General features: G+C 34.7%; 1 protein-coding gene across 1 annotated transcript in view; it reads left to right on the top strand.

The window, feature by feature from the left end:
- Positions 1-1,007: 1,007 nt before the first annotated feature.
- LOC132718069 (high mobility group protein 20A-like) overlaps positions 1,008-22,087 on the top strand; it is a gene marked incomplete at its 5' end in the record, with an annotated part of 30,176 nt that continues 9,096 nt past the window's right edge. The window contains 6 exon segments of the mRNA XM_060701686.1: positions 1,008-1,093; positions 6,046-6,169; positions 8,148-8,309; positions 14,405-14,516; positions 17,555-17,707; positions 20,363-20,454. Of these exon segments, the coding sequence (XP_060557669.1) occupies positions 1,008-1,093; positions 6,046-6,169; positions 8,148-8,309; positions 14,405-14,516; positions 17,555-17,707; positions 20,363-20,454 (729 nt within the window).

Below are 22,087 nucleotides of genomic sequence, written 5' to 3'. Positions count from 1 at the left end.
GGGCACATCCCCCTTCTGGCAACCTCCTGATGTATCTTTTGGTTGGACGGCCGCGCCGAAAAGTGGTCACTTTTTTACACAATATTTCTCAAACAAAAACAATTTGGGGGGGGGGGCCCTTAATAAAGCATTTTTTCACAATTTTAGAAGGGGGGAGGGGGGTGAAAAAGGGGTAAAAAGGCGTGTAATATATAGCGTAATGGGTTAACAAAAAATGATGACAATACCTGAAATTACCCAAAAATCGTGTTTTTCCATGTTTAAACATAACCTAGCATATAAATTTGAAGAAAAATTGTTGTTTTGTAGACTTTTTGATTTTTTTCAATAACAATATTTCTCAAACAAAAACAAGTGTTTGGGGCCTAAATAAGGCATTTTTTCACAATTTTAGACAACAAAAAAAGGGGGGGGGGGGCGTTAAAAGGCGTGTATATCGCGTAATGGGTTAAGCATGAAACATTTTCTAGTGAGTGTTTACAAAGTGCCTTCAAATAAAAGCCCTGGGTCAAAATTGGCCCCGCCCCAGGGGGTAGTTGATTTTCCTTATGTCTATATATATATAAAAAAAAAAATCTTAAAAAAAACACAATTGGCTAGAGCTTAGATATTCAGCATGAAACATCTTCTAGTGAGTTTCTACCAAGTTTGTTCAATTAAAGCCCTGGGGTCAAAATTGGCCACGCCCAAGGGGGTCATTGATTTTCCTGTTATGAATCTTTTGGAACTTTCCCAACCAGTAATGTTTTTACACATGCACTATTTCAAATACAAATATGAACTCTGTGATATCAGTTTAAGATTTAAATTTTATGTCTGCTTTTATTTATAGTATACAATTATATTAGTTGTTCCTTGTAATGGAGAGTTTCTATATTCAGGTGAGCAATTTGACAGGGCCTTCATGGCCCTCTTGTTGAATTTGTAAGGGGGGGGGGGGACTTGAAGATTCCAGTTTTCAAGGGGTCTGGTTTTCAGTTTTAAATTAAATTCATTTTATACTACAGAAAAGAAAAGGAATGGGAGGCTGGCCAAAAGGCAAGAAACGAAAGCCGACTCCAGATGTCACCATGCCCAGAAAACCAATGACTGGGTAAGTTATAACCATCCATCCGTCTGTCCATCCGCACTACTGTATAGGGATACAGCGTTGCATCTAGGCTGCACAATTGCGTGATTTGCGCATATTTTTTGCAGATTGCGCATTTTAATGAAGTCAATGGGCGCCAAGTCGCGCATAAAACGATCTTTTCAGCTTAATTCAGTTTATCTTCATCGTATTTTGACTAAAACACGAACTAAATAGCTTGTAGCAGCTGACCAGGTCATCTGGCATATGTATTGACGGTTGATCTGTGCACTTAAATAGTATTCGTCACTATCTTATTTTTTGTTTATATTTCTGTTCTTGAGCAGACGATAGCAAAAATTCCTAAACATAAAATTAATGGGTTTTTTTTGGTAAGTCAGTCGACTTCTGAAAATGAACCATCCACTTCTAAACAAAGTAAAAGTGAAGATTCTTGTGAGGAAAATGTTGTAAAAATTCGCACCCGGTCGATTCTATTACCACTACGGAGCCCCCAAAAAAGAAAGCAAGTAACTTTCAAAAAACGTGGCTAAATGACTGGCCGTGGCTGAAATTAAATGAAAAGGGGACCATGTTTTGCAAATATTGCATCGCCCACGGTCTAAAGAATACTTTCACTACTGGCTGTACAAATTTTAGAACTTCTACATTGTCCCGTCACGCGGAATCAGCTGATCACAGGGCAGCATTAATTGCTAAGTCGTCATGTAAATCTCTTGAAAAAACTGTGGCCACGGTAATTTCAAAGAAGGAAGAGTTCGATATTAGTGCTATAAATGTTGTTTATTGGTTGGCTAAAGAGAACATAGCAACTTTTAAGTATTCATCACTACTTGAATTTTTAGAAATAGAAGGGTGTGAATCAGTTAAGAACTTAAGTTCTGCAAAAAATGCAACTTATCAAGGACTGAAGGGATGCAACAAGCAATTGCAGACACTATTCAGACTGACATTCTAAATGATATGAAAAAAGCCAAATTCATTGCTGTCATGACTGATGAAAGCACTGACATTTCAGTAACAGGTAAACTCATAGTGTATGTCAGGTTTGTTGATGAAGAGTTTAATGTAAAATCTCAATTTTTGGGAAATTTTAATGTCTCCAAAAAAGATGCTGGTACAACATTAAAGCATTGAGAGAAAGAGGTGTTTCCCTAGACAAGAAACTTTGCTTAGGATCAGATGGAGCTAGTGTAATGACTGGGAAAAAGAGTGGTGTTGCCCGTCTAAAAAATGAATCCTCTTACCTTATAAACATACACTGCATTGCACACAGACTTGCCTTATGTACAAGTCAAGCTGCCAAGAAAATAGACTACATGCAACAGTACAAGACTACTTTTACTAATCTTTATTACTCAGGGATGGGTACAATTACAATTATAATTTAATTAATTACAATTAAGTATGAAAAATCATATAATTAAAAATATTTGTTAATTGAGCCAAAACTCTTCATTTAATTGTCAATTAAATTCAATTAATCTAAATTCTGTTCACATTAACCATTGATCTGATTTAGGTAAAATGCTTACTTTTTCACCTGTATTGTCTGATATAAATAATCTTCCAAGAAGTGATAATTGATAATCACCTGTCAATGATTTCAATACAGGTAGCATGTCAGGGGTATTGTCATGATTGATATAGCCTAAGGTATATACTGGCAAGTGTTTGTTGGTGAATATTGTTAAGATTAAAACTTGTCTGAAGTAAAAAGTATCAATCAGAGACATGCTTCTGGAATAAACGCAGAGCTGAAACAATATCTAGCAGAAGACTGAAAAATACGAGTCTAACCCTCTTACACATTGGTCATTAAATAAAGTTAGACTGCCAACAATGTCCAAGCTTGCAATTCAATATCTGGCTCTCAGACTGATGAGTTTGATTTAATGTTTTCAAAGTGAAAATGAATTTTTCTGTATCTGGTGTGCTTTGTAACTAATGTTATTTTCATATTAAAGCAGTTGAACTAGAAAATAATTAATTATAATTAATTATTTTTTCAAATTTAATTGTAATTAATTAATTACAATTGAAAATTCATGTAATTGTAATGTAATTGGGAAGTTTCCATTGTAATTGTAATTAATTAATTTCTTTTAAAAATAATGGTACCCATCCCTGTTCTTACTATTTTAAGTCATCAACTGTTAGGAGTGGTCATCTGGTAAAACTTCAGCAAATCCTCGAGCAACCCCAAATTAAAGTAAGGGAAATGCATGCTACTAGTATTTGTTGGTTCTCATTTTACAATGTGTTACAGGGAATTTACAAGTCTTGGAGCTCCCTTGTTTCATACTTTGATGGCACTGAATTGTCCCGTGATCCCAAGGCAACTGGTCTCAGGAAGTCTATACTTCAGTATCAATTTCCTGCTCTTACGTGGTGGTTGATGGATGTTATCCCAATTTTAACCTCACTGAACTTGGTTTTTCAAAAGGAAAATCTTGACATTGGTGCTATCAAACCAGCTGTACCCACTGCTTTGTCATCTTTTAATTACCTCAAGGAAAATGAAAGTCATTATTTTAAAGAATTCAAAGAATTATTTCAGAATGGTGAATTATTTGGCCACAAATTACAAAATGCAGATAAACAAGAAAAAACAAGGTTGTTTCTACAATGAAAACTTTTATTGACAATTTAATAGAAAATATAAATACAAGATTTCCTTCAGTGGTTCAGTCCTGAATGCCTTTGACTGCTTTGGTCTAAGGGATTTGTCATTCATACCCAAGTCTGAACTCGAGGATTATGGCACTCAGACGAGCTAGAAGTATTGTTAGACCACTATGGGCAGTCCCATGGAAATGGTCATGAGCCACTAGTCAATACTGACCTCACCAGACAGGAGTATGAACTGTTGAAGCAATTAGTCCTTGAGAAGAGGTATCCACATGATCAACTGCAAGTTATGTGGAAAATTATTAGTGAGTGTCATAGTGAAATCTTACCAAACATGTTGTTGCTGGCAAGAATAGCATTAACCATTCCTGTGCAAACTGCAATCTGTGAGCGTGGCTTTCCTACACAAAACAACATCAAGGACTCTAGCAGAAATCATCTAGGAGAAGCACAGCTAATGACTCTAATGACAATTTCCATAGAAGGCCCACTCTTGAAAGACTTCAATGCTTCTAACATGTCTAAAGCACTAGTTGAGTTCAAAACTAAGAAGAATAGAAGAATCTTTCAGAACTTTTCAGTGGCAGGAATGAATGAGAACAAATAAACTCTGAAACTCAAAGATAAACATTTAATATAGTCATGTTAACTGTACCTGTTTTAAAGTTAATAAGAAATGTTGAACTACCAGTAACTGTTTGAAAGTTTGAGATTTACCAGTCTGTTAAGTACTTTACTATGTTTGAAATTGTAAACTTTGAAAGATCAGTGACATTTAATGCTTAAGTTTGCATTGGAAATTGATGTTCAGTTTGTTTTCTGTTTGTTTTACAACCAAATACAATTTTAAAATGATCATATTGTTGGTAAATGCTTGTCCCCCACATTTTTTTTCAAATCCCCCACTTTTCAGTTGAGTGGGGGACAATCCCCCATAATTTTGAAATTCTAGATGCAACACTGGGGATATGGGGCTATGTAACTGTAAACAGAACAAAAGAGTTCATTCCGTAACAATAGAGGAAGGGGCCATTGTCCCGCTATTAAACAAAAGAAAATAACAATAGAAATGGCCCTTTTTCTCAGTACGGTCTCATGTCTGTCTGTCTGTTTGTCTGTCACAAAACTTGTCCTGACTACTCCTCAGAAACTACTGGTGCAATTTAAGCCAAACTTTGCAGGAATGATCAGTACCAAGTTTAGTTGTGCATTATTATATATTATCAGCATTTTCTGGTTCAATGATTTTAGTCAGAGTTATAGCCCTTTAACAATTTTTATTTTTTTAAGTTTGTTTGAACTACTCCTCTTATACCACTGATGCAATTTCAATGAAACTTTATAGGATTGATCTGTAGCTAAAGTTCTTGCGCATATTGCAAAGGTCTTCCAGTATAATGATTTAGCTGAAAAAAGGTGGGTTTTTTTTTGTGTGTTGGCAAATACACAAAAGCTTGTCCGCACTACTTCTCAAAACTACTGGTGCAATTTCATCTAAACTTGACAGGAATGATCAGTACCAAGTCTAGTGTGTGCATATCATCAGCTTTTTATGTCTCAGTGGTTTTTGTTGGAGTTATGGCCCTTTGATTATTTTTATTTTTAAAGTTTATCCAGACTTCTCCTCTTTTACCACTCATGCAATTTCAATGAAACTTTACAGAGCTGATAAGTAGGTCAAGTACTGGTGCATATTTCATGTGTTTTTTGGCCCTTGAATGAAAAGGGTGTTAATGATGTTTGAAAGGACTATTCCTCTTATACCACTGATGCAATTTTAATGAAACTTTACAGGATTGATTGGTAGGTCAAGTACTTGTTTATAAGACACAAGTTTTTCGCTTGAATAATATTTGGCTGAGTTATTGGCCTTGAATAAAAAATAAAAATAAAAAAATTCGGGGAGCATATAGTCACCGGGTAGTCCGTCTGTCAGTCCGCTATCACAATTAGAGATTAATAGGCACAATAATACAAAGAACAGTATTAAGCAATTAGTTAGTTTCAATACCTCCATGTGACAGCTCTTGTTTTTCCTGTTATAGCTATCATGAGGCAACACATGTGGTCACTGATGGCAGCCTTGTTTGAAATATTGTTACTGACAATCTTGGGAAGGGGCGTATCTATCAAACTATTATCAAACACATTTTTGTTTTCTTTGGTGTCATTTTACCTCAAAAATGCATTTGTCTATTTTATTTACATATTTATTTGTAATTTGTTGAGCAATGTTTAAATCACCCATTATTATCGCTGTAAAATTTATATGAATCTGTTTTTGTGTTATGTTTTTGTAAGTTATATAAGGATCTTAATTACAGGTATGTGATATTTGCATCGCAGAGAAGACAGCAGATTAAACTGACCAATCCTGAGCTGTCATTTCCAATTGTCACTAAGCAGATGGGGCAAGAGTGGTCACACATGAGGGAGGATGAGAAACAGGTAATTGTAAACTTTGTTCTCCTGCCTGTCAAGCATTTCAGCCGGTAACCTGCTGGCATATTGAAATGGGATAAGCCTTTGCCACTAGTATAGTCTTCTACAAAGTTATATTATATTTTCCCTCAGGTCAAAATTGGCCCTGCCCTGGACGTCACTTGCTTGATGTAGACTTGGATATTGGAAAACATAGTTTATCTTTTTATGGATAAATACTATGAATCTCTATAAAAGTTTTATGAATCATCCACTTAGGGCAAAAAATGCTGCCACCTTGGAGGTCATATAGTAACATAAAGATGATTAAGATTAGTAACGTTTTTCTGACCAGTTTCTTGATTGGGTCTGTACCCTTATTGAAAGATTTTTTTTTTTGGTTACTCAAACAAATTTACATTCAGACGTGTAATGCCCAACCTTTGTTTTTATTATGGGAGACATATTGTTTTTGCCTTCGCCATCTGTCTGTCCATCCGTCCGTCTGTCCGGGCTATTTAAGAGAAGTAGTGGGCCATCTAACTGTAAATTGAACAAAAGAGAACAATAGAGTTCATTCCGTAACAATAGAATAAGGGGCTTCTATTAAACAAAAGAAAATAACAAAAGAAATGGCCCCTTAGTCCATTTAAATGGCACGTCTGTCCGCATTAAGCTTGTCAGGCCTTTACAGGTCAAACTACTGGTGGGATTTCAACCAAACTTTACAGGAGTAATCAGTACCATACCTAGTTGTGAACAATACCGGCACGTTCCACTTTGCTGCACAAAAAAAGAGCAAAAAATTGTCATACATATACAGGTCATACTACTGGTGGAATTTTTTTAACTTTACAGGAATTGTCAGTACCACGCCTAGTTGTGCATATTGCCGGCACATTTCGCTTCACTGAACATACTGGCCGCCAGAGCTATAAATAAAATAATCTTGTCTGGCTTTCACAGTTTTTGTTTGTCAACAATAAGGGTCTGCGGGTCTGATAAACCAAAATTCAATAAACAGTGGTCTAATTGAAAGATAGTGGTCTAATTAAAAAATAGAAAGACCTTCAAATGGCGTCTCCTCAACTGATTTTGATGAAACTATACATGAATGATCCTTAAATAGTCCTCTTGAAAATTTAAATCAAAATTGGGTGTAAATATCTGCTGAACAAGATGGTCACCAAAGCTAAAAATGGATAAACCTTTAAATGATATTTCCTCTTTAACAGTAAACTATTGAGTAGATTTTGATGAAACTATACAGGAATGATTTATTCCTTTATAAAAATTGCTCAAATGGTTCCAGTCTGTTGAACAAGATGGAAGCAAAGGAAAAAAGTAGAAAGAAAAAAGTGTTAAAAAATCCTGTAACACAAATGTTTTATGCTTTTATGCCTTAAATCTGATGCTCAAATGAAGATTTAATAATACTTTTAAGTTTCAAAAAACATTATTTGTAAAGATATTACCGAATTTAACATTTCATGTTAATAAAGGAAGGTTATTAGAAATTTATTTTAGATAAAGTCTAGGCCAGTTTTATAGATAAAAACTGAATGCATTAACTTAAATTTTAATTATATTTATATAAACATTTGCTGTACACATTTATCACATTCTTGGATGTTTGGAGAATAATTATTTACATATATAAACCTTCACTTAAATGTATGTTACATCCTTAATTACAACATACAGGATCTTTAATGACATCACCCAATAGATTTTGATGAAACTTTGCAGAAAAAACTTTTAGTCCTTAAAAAAGTTGCTAAAATTGGTTAAGTTGAACAAGATGATGATTAATTCAAATGTGACCTTGATATTTAAATAAGCTTGACAGTTAAGGTCATAATTGAACTATGAAGTTTTGTACTCTTTACCTCTGATATCTTTGACTTTAGAAATAAGAAGAAATCGAGTGTGGCCCCCACTAGGCAGTGGCTCTTGTTGTTAGAGATATATGTTTCATTGTCAGTGGTATTTTCTTTATTGTCAGAGATATTTAAAAATGGCTCAGGAAGACAAGCAAAGATACATAAATGAGATGCAAGAATTCCAGAAATCTGTACAATTCCAGACATACCTGAAAAACAAACGAAGCAACAGTGATCTCGACCCTTGCCTAACAGAAGATGGAAAAGGACTTATAGATATTGAGGTTTATTTTTCTCATAAAGTAATCTTTTTGATTTTTATGCCCCCACAAAGTGGGAGCATATAGCGTTGCACATGTCCGTCCGTCTGTCCGTCTGAGCAAACATTTTGGGTTTAGGGGCTATATAACAGTAAAGAGAACAAAAGAGAACAATAGGTTCATTCCGTGATCAAAGGGTTTATGGGCTAGTAGCCCTTAAGAAAACAAAGAAAATAGCCCCTAAACCCAAAATGTTGGAACGTCTGTCCGTCCGTACGTCCCGAAATCTTGTGATCGCAACTCCTCTTAAACCGGATGGCAGATTTTGCTTAAACTTCCAGGGATGAACAACCTTAATGTGTAGATGGTAGTAAAGGAAGGAATTTTCGCTGCAAGCAAATTTAACAGAATTATGGCCATTTGTTGATTTTTTCACTATATACTATGTAGAAATTTTGTGAACGCAACTCCTCTTAAACCGGATGGCAGATTTTGCTAAAACTTCCAGGGATGAACAACCTTAATGTGTAGATGAAAGTACAGGAAGGAATTTTTGCTGCGACCAAATTTAACAGAATTATAGCCCTTTGTTGATTTTTATGCCCCCGCCATATAATGGCAAGGGCATATAGTGTTACCCTGTTCCGTCATTCCGTCCTTCCGTCATCATCAGTTTCCGTTCATTATCTTAATAACCGTTGCACATATTGAACTCAAATTTGACATATAGATATGTCATGAGAAAATACAGGTCAAGTTCGAAATTGGTCATGGTTCGATGATTTTTGGCAGAGTTATGCCCCTTTTACTTTGAAAATAATATGAAATTTTCAGTTTCCGTTCATTATCTCCCCAACGGACCAACACATTCAACTCAAACTTGACATATGGATATGTCATGAGAAAATACAGGTCAAGTTCAAATTTGGTCATGGTTCTATTTTTTTGGGCAGAGTTATGCCCCTTTTACTTTGAAAATAATATGAAATTTTCAGTTTCCGTTCATTATCTCCCCAACGGTACAACACATTCAACTCAAACTTGACATATGGATATGTCATGAGAAAATACAGGTCAAGTTCAAATTTGGTCATGGTTCGATGATTTTTGGCAGAGTTATGCCCCTTTTACTTTGAAAATAATATGAAATTTTCAGTTTCCGTTCATTATCTCCCCAACGGTACAACACATTCAACTCAAACTTAACATATGGATATGTCATGAGAAAATACAGGTCAAGTTCAAATTTGGTCATGGTTCGATGATTTTTGGCAGAGTTATGCCCCTTTTACTTTGAAAATAATATGAAATTTTCAGTTTCCGTTTATTAGCTCCCCAATGGTACAACACATTGAACTCAAACTTGACATATGGATACGTCAAAGGAATGCGCAGGTCAAGTTCAAATTTGGTCATGGTTTGATGATTTTTGGCAAAATAATGCCCCTTTCACTTTGAAAATAATATGAACTTTTCAGTTTCCGTTCATTATCTCCACAATGGTACAACACATTCAACTCAAACTTGACATATGGATATGTCATGAGAAAATACAGGTCAAGTTCAAATTTGGTCATGGTTTGATGATTTTTGGCAGAGTTATGCCCCTTTTACTTTGAAAATAATATGAAATTTTCAGTTTCCGTTTATTATCTCCCCAACAGTATTACACATTCAACTCAAATTTGACATATGGATAAGTCAAAGGAATGTGCAGGTCAAGTTCAAATTTGGTCATGGTTCGATGATTTTTGGCAGAGTTATGCCTCTTTCACTTTAAAAATAATATGAAATTTTCAGTTTCCGTTTATTATCTCCCCAACAGTATTACACAATCAACTCAAATTTGACATATGGATATATTTTTGGAATGCGCAGGCCAAGTTCAAATTTGGTCATGGTTCAATGATTTTTGGCAGAGTAATGCCCCTCTCACTTTGAAATTTACAGTTTCTGTTTATTATCAACCCAACAGTGTTACATATTCAACTCAAAATTGACATGGATATGTCAAAGGAATGCGCAAGTCAAGTTGGAATTTGGTCATGGTTCGATGATTTTTTGGCAGAGTTATGTCCCTTTCACTTTGAAAATAATATAGATACATCTTAGGAATAAGCAGTTTAAGTTGGAATTTGGTCGTTGTTCAATGATTTTGGACAAACTTATCTTTCCTGAATGTTGGAAAAATTTTGAACTTTCAGTTTCAGCACTCATACTTTTGTGGAAATGTATATAGCCATTATTTTGGCTACAAATATGCAATTTGCTATTTTCAAAAGGTTAAGACTGAATAATTTCAGTGCCTTGAACATTGTATAAAAATGGTTTGTGTTAACATTGAAAAGTTTTAAGGGCTTTGAACATAGACTGAAAAAAATAATTTGTGCAAACAAATTTGGAACTAAATATTATAACTTTTGAAATTTTGGCTGCATGCGGGGGCATCCGTGGCATGATGACATATTTCTAGTTTCACTATATACCATATATACGTTGTCAGTGGGGGCATCCGTATCCTTTGGACACAGTTCTAGTTTTTAGCTCACCTGAGCTTGCTCAGGGTGAGCTTTTAGGATCGGTGAAAGTCCTTCTTCCGTCCACAATTGCTTGTGAACACTCTAGCGGTCGCATTTTTGCCTCAATCATCATCAAACTTGGTCAGGATGCTTATCTAGTTGAAAGCTCGGATGAGTTCGAACATGGCTCATCTCGGATGAAAAACTAGGTCACAAGAGCTAAAAATAGAAAAACCTTGTGAACATTCTAGAGGTCACATTTTTGACCCAATCATCATCAAACTTGGTCAGGATGTTTGTCTAGGTGATAGCTCGGATGAGTTCGAACATGGGTCATCTCGGATGAAAAAGTAGGTCACAGGAGCTATAAATAGAAAAACCTTGTGAACACTCTAGTGGTCACATTTTTGAACCAATCATCATCAAACTTGGTCAGAATGCTTGTCTAGTCAATTGCTTGGATGAGTTCGAACATGGGTCATCTCGGATGAAAAACTAGGTCACTGGAGCTAAAAATAGAAATACCTTGTGAACACTCTAGTGGTCACATTTTTGACCCAATCATCATCAAACTTTGTCAGGATGCTTGTTTAGATAATAGCTCGGATGAGTTCGAATATGGGTCATCTCGGTTGAAAAACTAGGTCACCGGAGCTATAAATAGAAAAACCTTGTTAACACTCTAGCGGTCACATTTTTGCATCAATCATCATCAAACTTGGTCAGGATGCTTATCTAGTTGATAGCTTGGATGAGTTCGAACATGGGTCATCTCGGATGAAAAAGTAGGTCACCGGAGCTAAAAATAGAAAAACCTTGTTAACACTCTAGCGGTCACATTTTTGCATCAATCATCATCAAACTTGGTCAAGATGCTTGTCTAGGTGATAGCTCAGATGAGTTCGAACATGGGTCATCTCGGATGAAAAAGTAGGTCACCGGAGCTAAAAATAGAAAAACCTTGTTAACACTCTAGCGGTCACATTTTTGCATCAGTCATCATCAAACTTGGTCAAGATGTTTGTCTAGGTGATAGCTCGGATGAGTTTGAACATGGGTCATCTCGGATGAAAAAGTAGGTCACCGGAGCTAAAAATAGAAAAACCTTGTTAACACTCTAGCGGTCACATTTTTGCATCAATCATCATCAAACTTGATCAAGATGCTTGTCTAGGTGATAGCTCGGATGAGATTAAACATGGGTTATCTCGGATGAAAAACTAGGTCACAGGAGCTAAAAATAGAAAAACCTTGTTAACACTCTAGTGGTCACAATTTTGACTCAATTGCCATCAAACTTGGTCAGGAAACTTGTCTAGGTCATTGCTGGGAATAAATCAAACATGGGACATCTCGGATGAAAAACTAGGTCACAGGAGCTAAAAATAGAAAAATCTTGTTAACACTCTAGTGGCTACTGTTGTGATCCAAATATTCTGTTAATTGGCCTGAAAGTTTGTTTTGATGATTTCTAAGTCAAGATCGAACATGGGTCATCTTGGATGAAAAACTAGGTCACACCGCCCAAACATGGAAAAACCTTGTTAACATTCTAGTGGTCACATTTTCGACTCAATTATCATCAAACTTGGTCAGGATGCTTGTCTAGGTAATTGCTTGGATGAGTTCAAAATCGCATGTGAAACTAGGTCACCGGAGCTAAAAATAGAAAAATCTTGTTAAAACTCTAGTTGCTACTGTTTTGATCCAAGTATCCTGGAAATTGGTCTGAAAGTTTGTTTTGATGATTTCTAGGTCAAGTTTGAATATGTGTCACCTGGGTAAAAAACTAGGTCGCACTGCTCAAATATGGATAATCCTTGTTAACACTGTAGTGGTCACATTTTTGACTCACCTGTCATGAGACTTGGTCAGAATGCTTGTCTAGGTAATTGTTTGGATGAGTTTGATAAGTCAGATCAGCGATCTAGGGCCATCATGGCCCTCTTGTTTATATCAGGTAATTTGTCAACAAAGCATGTCTTTTTAATTGTCAAAAATGTCAATAGCCCTGGAGTTAAGTAAAGGTTAGCTATCGTGTTACCCTGTGTCCCGCATCACTGTCTGTTGTCCATGGTTATTATTTTTACTTGATAATATCTTCTGCTAAACCCTGGAACCAATAGTGATTAAACTATACAGGAATGATCCTCAGAAGGCTCAGATTTTCATTTTCACTTCTGGTCTGCTGAACAAGATGGCAGTCCGAGCTAAAAATAAGAAAAACCTTTAGATGATTTCTCCTTCTGAACAATTCTGTAGGTTTTGATGAAACTATACAGGAATAAACAATAAGCACTGGTAGTCCTTCACAAAAATTGCTCAAATGGTTCTGGTTTGTTGACAAAGATCGCTGCAAGACCTTAAAATGGAAAAAAAAAGTGTAAAATGACATCACCTAAACAATTTTGTAGATATTGAATCGGGGCTCGACAAATTTTGTGGGAGCAACTGGTCCTGCAGGGCGAGTAGCTTAGAATATTTACTCGCCCTGCTGCAATATGTACTTGTCCTATAGCTCACTAAAGACCACACAGTAGATTAGAAAAGATGACCCTTAAAGCGCATGAATTGAAAAAAATCTGCGATAGCCCTCCCTAGCCTAGGCAGTTTTTATATTGCACCCCCCACCCACTCCAAAGACCAAATGATAGATTGGACAAGTCTGTACAGAATATGTTAATGTCTGTTGAATGTTTGGATGGCATATATTAATTTTTGCTATACACGAATTCCGGTCTCGTTGCACTTGCTTTTAGCTGTAGGAAATAGGCGACGGAGATCGGCCTTCCTATTTTTGTTAATTTCTTATTTTCGCTTTTTGTAGCGCAGAAGTCTGGTTTAGTTCATGCCTTTTGTAAACAAATGCTCAGGATATGTTGCTTAACTGTTCTATTTGGTAAATTTGTTGAAATGTAACATGTGTCATCTTGAAATGGTCAGGAAACCTGATCGAGTGACCTGTTCACTAGCTAGCTGCGCCTCAAATTCTTCAAACGTCGCCATTTTAACTTTCCTATTTTCTATGAGATATTTTCATTTATCTGCATCTTGTTCGTTTCTTAAGTTATTTAACTAAGATTTTCTGAGATGATGTTAACAATAGCAGCAGAGGAAGTCAACATGACATTGTGCAGACACATCATCAGATTTTTGAAATATACATAATTAATGTTAGCCTATTCATAACAAAATGCAAATTATTTCATGTGCGCCGGCAACTCAAACCAATGTCGTTAATACTGAAAATTTCTAAGTAATTAGAGTAAATATTTTGTAAATGATTTGTTGTAATGTTAAATAATAAACTTAACAGTTAGATGTGTGAATTATTATGTATTGGCATTAAAAATGAACCGTCTATAAAATTTGTCACAGACTTTTGGGACAACCCTTGTATTTGGCATGTAGAATTGCCTTGTGGACCTTTACACATATCAGTCATGACTCATTGATAAAGAATGACCATTTCCTGGGGTCACTTACATAGACATATATGTATTACATATAACTATAGCTTATAAACTTTTTGCATTATGACTTGCTTTTGAATTTATTGATAAACCCTTATTAAAGTTAGATTGTATGATATAATTTTAGGTGGATGATGACATGAATGAGTTGTACTGTAAAGTGTGTAACCAGTATTTTATTTCTGCACATAACAAAAAAGAACATATGTTTGGTAGACAGCATTTACAGAATATTACAAGTAAGTATATCATAATTATCCTTTATACATTTTTATTCAAGTACTTTGTGAGTTATAGGAGACAAACAATTTCGGCTTATAATGTTATGCACATGTGCATCCAGCCATCCGTCTGTCTGTTAGAAATTTATGTTTGTCTGTATCTTTTGAACTGGCGAAAGGAAATGGAAACTTAGCAAACTACTTGGCAGAAATGTTAAACATAATGAGACCATGTGCAAAGATCAAGTTTGGCTTTCATCAGGTCAAGGTCACTCTTAGTCATTTTGTATCAATTTAAAAGTTTTGTGTCTGCTTTTGTGTATATGTTTTGAACTGAAAGAAATTAAAACTGTTTGAACTATATGATTTATTTCACTATACAAAAAAAAACTGAATGCATAATTAGCTGAATCATTCATTTTATTTTGTGCACCATCATTATAAAGAAATTGTTCAATAAAGTTTACCACATCGAAATATTTAAGTGATAAAGTATTAAATGTTGGATGTATAGGCCGCTTTGACTAACATGACAAGGTTACAATCTCACCAGATTCCTACAAACACCAAAGAAACCAGACATGTCATTGCTAGATATTTCAAATGATTGAATTTTGATTATATTTATGCCCCTGCCATTAAATGGCTAGGGCATATAGTGTTACCCTGTTCCGTCTTTCCGTCATTCCATCATCATCAGTTTCTGTTTATTATCTTGATAACAGTCGCACACATTCAACTCAAATACTTATGGATATATCATGAGAAAATACAGGTTAGTTCGATAATTTTTGACAGAGTTATGCCCCTTGATTAATTTTCAGTTTCCGTTCATTATCTCCCCAACGGCATAACACATTCAGCTCAAATTTGACATATGTATACGGCAAATGAATGCGCAGGTCAAGTTTAAATTTGGTCATGGTTGGATGATTTTTGGCAGAGTTATGCCCCTTTCACTTTGAAAATAATATGCAATTCATTATCTCCCCAACGGTATTACACATGCAACTCAAATTTTACATATGGATATGTCAAAGGAATGTGCAGGTCAAGTTCGAATTTGGTCATGTTTTGATGATTTTTGAGTTATGCCCCTTTCACTTTGAAATTAATATGAACATTTCAGTTTCGTTCACAATCTCCCCAACAGTAATACACATTCAACTCAAATTTGATATATAGATACATCTTAGGAATAAGCAGTTTAAGTTCCAATTTCTTCATGGTTCTATGATATTTGGTGGAGTTATGCCCCTTTCACTTTGAAAAAAAGAGAGGAAATTTTCAGTTTCCGTTCATTATCTCCCCAACAGTTGTACATATTCAACTAAAATTTAACATATGGATATGTCATAAGAATACACTGGTCAAGTTCGGATTTGGTCATGGTTTGATAGCTGACAGAGTTATCCCTCTTGAACTTTGAAAACAACCCAGAAATTTTTAGTTTCCGTTCATTATCTCCCCAATGGTTGTACACATTCAACTCAAATTTGACATATAGATATATCTTAGGAATAGGCAGTTAAAGTTTCATTTTGGTCTTGGTTCAATGATTTTGGACAAAGTTATCTCTCTTGAATGTTGGAAAAATTTTGAATTTTCAGTTTCAGCACTCATACTTTTGTGGAAATATATGTAGACATTATTTTGGCTATGCAATTTACAAAAGGTTAACACTGAATAGTTTCAGTGCCTTGAACTTTGTATAAAAATGGTTTGTGTTTACATTGAATAGTTTTAAGGGCTTTGAACTTAAAATGAAAAAAATAATTTGTGCAAAAAATTTGGAACTAAATATTATAACATCTGAAATTTTGGCTGCATGCGGGGGCAACCGTGGTGTGTCGACCTATTTCTAGCTTCTTAATTGTCATTTATTTATGAAAATAATTTTATTAGGACAAAACAGCAAGATGATGTGACCAGACAGACCTATTAAAATTTAAAAAAGGAAAAACTTTTTTTTTCTTTAACTTTCTTTTTAAAAATTTGTTTAAACCGATTGTTTGCATTAAGAAAAAGTAAATAAAGTCATACATTGCCGCCTGGCGTTGGCTCTTGTTATCCCTCGGTGAAAGGCCGCGGGGGATATAGAAATAGTCTCCGTCCGTCCTTCCGTCCAACATTTTTGTCCGGAGCATAATTATCTCAAAAAGTATTTGAGGTATCAACTTGAAAGTTCATAGGTGGATAGATCATATTGAGGAGGAGTGCAGTGCACAAGAATAACTCTACCTTGTATAATTTTTCAGTTATTGCCCTTTGTTATTTTTCAAACTTAATTTTTGTCCAGAGCATAACTCAAAAAGCCTTTGAGATATCAACATTAAACTTCATAGGTGAATAGATCTCACTCAGGAGGTGTGCAGTGCACAAGAATGATAACTCTACCCTTCATAATTTTTTAGAAATTGCCCTTTGTATGTGGTCCTATAATGTGGGATTTGATTTCAGGTCTGTCGCTCATCCACTTCCTGTTTTCCAACTTAGTTAAATTTTCGACATTAATGGTCAATGGTAGGAAATTTTCATAACAGTTTACTCAGCAACTACTTATCACAGCCTTCTGATATTTTGTATACAGCTTTAACACATGGTCCCATACCGTGGGATTTGATTTCATGTCTGTAGCTCATCCATTTCCTGTGTGCCGACTTAGTTAAATTTTCGACATAAATGGTCAATGGTAGGAAATTTTCGTAACAGTTTTCTCAGCAACTACTTACCACAGCCTCTTGATTTGTGGTTCACAGCATTGACATGTGGTCCCATATTGTGGCATTCCATTTCAGGTCTGTTGCTCATCCATTTCCGGTTTACTGACTTAGTTAAATTTTCAACATCAATGGTCAGTGCTAGAATATTTAAGTAACAATTCACAGCCTCATGATATTTTGTATACATATGCAACCCGGCCTTTTCTGTCTTTGAACTATTTTACTAGGTGTAATATGATGGAAATGTTGTAAAAAAAAACAAACAGTAAATAACAAACACTTCACATGCAGTTCAGTTAGACATGTTATAGAATTTTCTGTCATTGTATATAGATGAGATTATTCAAGCTGAACAACTGATACTATCCACAGACAACATAGATCCAACCATAACTATTACAGAAAAATCTCAAGATACTTTGCTAAGAAAGGACAGCTCACTAAATATAAGTGAATTTATACAGGAATTTATGTCCAAAAATAGTGGTAAGTTTACTTTATACATCACAAGGCAAGTCAGGAAATTATTAGATTTTGCTGCCGGTAATTATAGCCAAGGCTAGCCTGCAAATCTGTGCAGTATTGACAAGTTTTGAAACTGGTGGTAGCTCAGTTATTAGGTCAACTTTTATAAAACAAAACAGAATTTGGAATGAGTTATTGTAATCAAACTTGGTATATAGCAACCTTATATGGAAACCTCTATTATGATTACTTTTGGGTCAAGGTTAAGGTCACTGTTACTAAAAAAAGAAAATGGTTTCTGGAGAATAACTAGAGTTAGGAATGAGATATTGTAATCAAACTTGGTATATAGCAAGCTTATATGAAGACTCTTGATCACATTTGGACCCCCTGAGCAGAAGTCAAGGTCATTGTTTATAAAAATAGAAAAATGGTTGTTTATAAAAATAGAAAAATGGTTTCCTGATAACTGAAATAAGCAATGAGATATTTCAATCAACTTGATATATAGTAAGCTTATATCAAGCCCCTGGTTAGGATTGCTTTTTGACCCCATGGGGTTAAGGTCACTGTAATTAAAAATAGGAAAATGGTTTCCTGATGATTCACAGCAAAAAATGGTCACCAGAGCTAAAATAGAAAAAAAAACTTTCATAGGTCAATTTGCTGATGGGATTTAAATGCAGCGGTCCAACCTTTTGTGGGAAACATGTTTTTGTGGCAAAAAACCCTTCTAGTTTATTTAGTTCTAGACTGATATTGTTTAGTATTTATGCCCCTGGGCATATAGTAATTGAACCGTCCGTCTGTCCACACTACCGAATAGGGATAGGGGGCCATCTAACTGTAAACAGAACAAAAGAGAACAATAGAATTCATTCCAATAGAGTTAAAGGGGCCATTTGCCCTCTATTAAACAATAGAAAATAACAAAAGAAATGGCCCTTTATTCCATTTCTGCTGGACATCCATCTGTTTGTCCGTACAAGGTTAACCTAAAACGGCAAGTTGGATTTTTCTCAAGTACTACCTATACCAATGGCTTCATACTTCACACACTTACTTATCAACACAATGTACATGATCTGGACAAGTTATAACTATGGCTTCCATTTTTATCAAGTTATTGCCCTTTTCAGCACTTTGAATAATTGGTTAACCTAAAACGGCAAGTTGGATATATCTTAAGTTCTATCTATACTATCATAATACATGTATAACTTATAATATGAGCGGAAAAAAAAGTTACTCATATTCAGATATGTATTGTAATCATTGAGTACAACAAAATACGAACAATATCGCATATCTTGTCATAAAGAAACAAAGTTAATATTGAAAATCTAAGGATTTTATTTGTACAGTCGTTTAAACTTTTAACACAGTTATATTTATGACAAATTATTACACAATCATTGTTACATTCTTCAGGTAATATGCATCTAATGTTCCCTAAATTTTCTTAAACATTATACAATTCATAGTTACCCTTTATAATGAAATAAAAATTTCTGAGGCATAATGTGCCTTTAAACCAGAAACTGTAGTAAAATTTAATGGAAGCAAAAATGTGTACATTCTAATAATTAAGTTACTTGTTGTAAAATTCTTATGTGGTAATTTCTAGTTAAGAAACTTGTGTAGAAAAAATGTTACTTAGCTTGCCAGATACTTGCTTAAAATGATCATTTTATTTAAGTTTATATCTCATGTCTGATCCAGTAAATATATACATGTACAGTAAAACTTCGATAAGTCGAAGTTGAAGGGACTTGTATAAAAACTTCGACACATCGGGTCTTCGACTCATGAATAGGTCTCAATTTAATGACAAGCAAGTAACAAAAGGCGTAACAAAACAAAAGGGAGAGAACTAACCCAGCTTATAGTAAATATATCCCCGTGTGATTATCCAGCGACACCGGGTCAAGGAAGTTCTCAAATGAAAGTAGTTCTTATTGTTTACTTTAAAAAACCACTACAGCAATTTGAATGGTAACAATTAAAGCACTTTATCACACATTTAAACACAAACAAAGGCTGTTAACAACAGCACCTGTCATACAAGTTGATCGGAAATCATCTTCGCGGCTAGAAAAGGTGTGAAAAAAGTCTCGAGATCGAAGTTGTCAAAATAATCGAAGGACTTCGACTTATTTGTGGTAAATTGTACTTGATTTATTCTATACGGACCTCTAAAAAGTTTGACACATTTCGACACATAATATTTCGACTCATATATAGGTTTTTATAAGGAATATATAGGGGAAAAAATCGGGACTTTCATTTTACTTCGACACATCGAGAAAATCGACTAATCGAAGTTCGACTCATAGAAGTTCTACTGTATATACATGTATATGAAATAAATAAATTAAAGCTTTAATTTAACTTTAATCAAAAAAACACATTTAAAAATTTGATTAAAACACTAAAACTTTGTATATCACATAGTGAGTATTTTGAAGGATTGAGATAATTATTTTGTCACTGTTTGTTAATCACTTTAGAAAATTGACCCAGTTGCATTCATATTTGAACACCCCATCGTAAAAACCCAACAATATACACTTAATAGATGTTACTGGATTGTAATATTGTCTAATATACATGTATATAATAATGGTCTGCATAGTTTATTGATTTTAAAATTGTTATTTTCTTCCTTCTTCACAGAAAGAGAAAAAGAAATTATAGTTCTGAGAAAATCTCATAAAAGTTCTTTAGAAGATAACTACGAGATGTCAAAACAAGTTAAAGAATTAGAGGTAAGTCTTCATATATGTATATTATGATCATTTGTATTTTATAGAATTTTTTTATTTATGACGTTTTAAAAAAACAAAACAAAAATCTCAGGATCTGTATTAATGGAAATGTCATTATAATGATTTTTAGCTAACCTGAGCATTTAGTGATCACAATTTGTCTGGCATCCATGGTCTGTCAGTCCACCAATAACTTGTTTCAAACGACTTTTCTTGTGAAACCACTGTGTCATTTTGATAAAAATTTTCCTGGGATGTCTTTAGCATGAAGCTCTACTAAAATTGTTGTACATCTGGGTCAGCTAAAAATTGATTTTAAAAATGAAATCCTCTCTGTTCTCTAAAAGTGAAAGTCCTATAGCTTAGGTATTTTGTATGTAGTTTAAATCTTTCCCAGGTGATCATAGCTGTTCCTTATATACAGTCGAACTTCGTTCGCTCGAATTGGAGGGTCTGTGCAAATTTGTTCGAGAGATCGGTAGTTCGAGCCAACCGAGGTTCAACTATTACTGCATCACATAGGACAAAGGCTAAAGATTTTCCAGCTAACATCCGTCGAATGATAAATACATGTATGTCAATATAATTGTTTGTTGGTGCATCAGCATGTCGAATACGTTATGTCTTTTAAATATTAAGAATTATTATCCTAGTGTTTTCAAATGAGTATTATTTATAAATGGTACATTGTGTTAATCTATATTTATGCATATTGTAACTGGTTGAGTTCGATTGGGCAATACTTTTCCAAACTTGTTGAACGATATGTTGTGGGATAAATTTTATTTTAAACGATGAATTAATAAAATAAAAAACATTTTACTGCAGCATAGGCATAAATGTCTACCACATCAAGACAATGTGTTGCGTCCAAGAATTACGTTTCTACCTCAAAGGTCAAGGTCACACTAACATTTTGAATTTTCACATTATCACAATTAGAATTAATAGGTACACACAATTGTGTCCGGGCTGTAACTTTGTCATGCATGGAAGGATTTTAAAATAACTTGGGATAAATGTCTATAACAGCAAGACGATGTGTTGCGTCTAAGTATCACGTCTCTACCTCAAAGGTCATGGTCACACTACCATTTTGAAGTTCACTTTATCACAATTAGAGTTTATAGGTACACACATTCGTGTCCGGGCTGTAACTTTGTCATGCACCGAAGGATTTTGAAATAACTAGGCATAAATGTCTACCACATCACGATGATGTGTCCAGACAAAGACTCATGTCCCTACCTTCAAGGTCAAGGTCACACTTATAGTTTGAAGGTACTCATTCTCTCGAGAAGCATTTGAAGATACACATTCATGTCCGGACTGTAACTTTGTCATGCATGGAAGAATTTTAAAATAACTTGGCACAAATGTCTATCACATCAAGACAATGTGCTCGGCTAAGGCTCATGTCTGTCCGTCCGTCTGTCCGTACAAACCAGAGCAACATTATGGGGTTTGGTCTATTGTTCTCATAACAATAGATGTCTTTGATGTCATTCATTCCGTTTCTCTTGTCGGGTTATTTTCTGCATTGTGGGGTTAAAAAGAACAAAAGAAAACCCAATACTGTAGCTCTGGTAAGAACATCCGTCTGTCCGTACGTTGTCTTGTCCGGAGCATAACT

The sequence above is a fragment of the Ruditapes philippinarum genome, unplaced genomic scaffold (assembly GCF_026571515.1).
Source record: "Ruditapes philippinarum isolate M1 unplaced genomic scaffold, ASM2657151v2 ctg2287_1_1_1_1, whole genome shotgun sequence".
In the NCBI taxonomy this organism is placed as follows: Eukaryota; Metazoa; Mollusca; class Bivalvia; order Venerida; family Veneridae; genus Ruditapes; species Ruditapes philippinarum.
The sequence above is the reverse complement of the archived record's forward strand: the minus strand, read 5'-3'. Positions and strand labels throughout refer to the sequence as shown.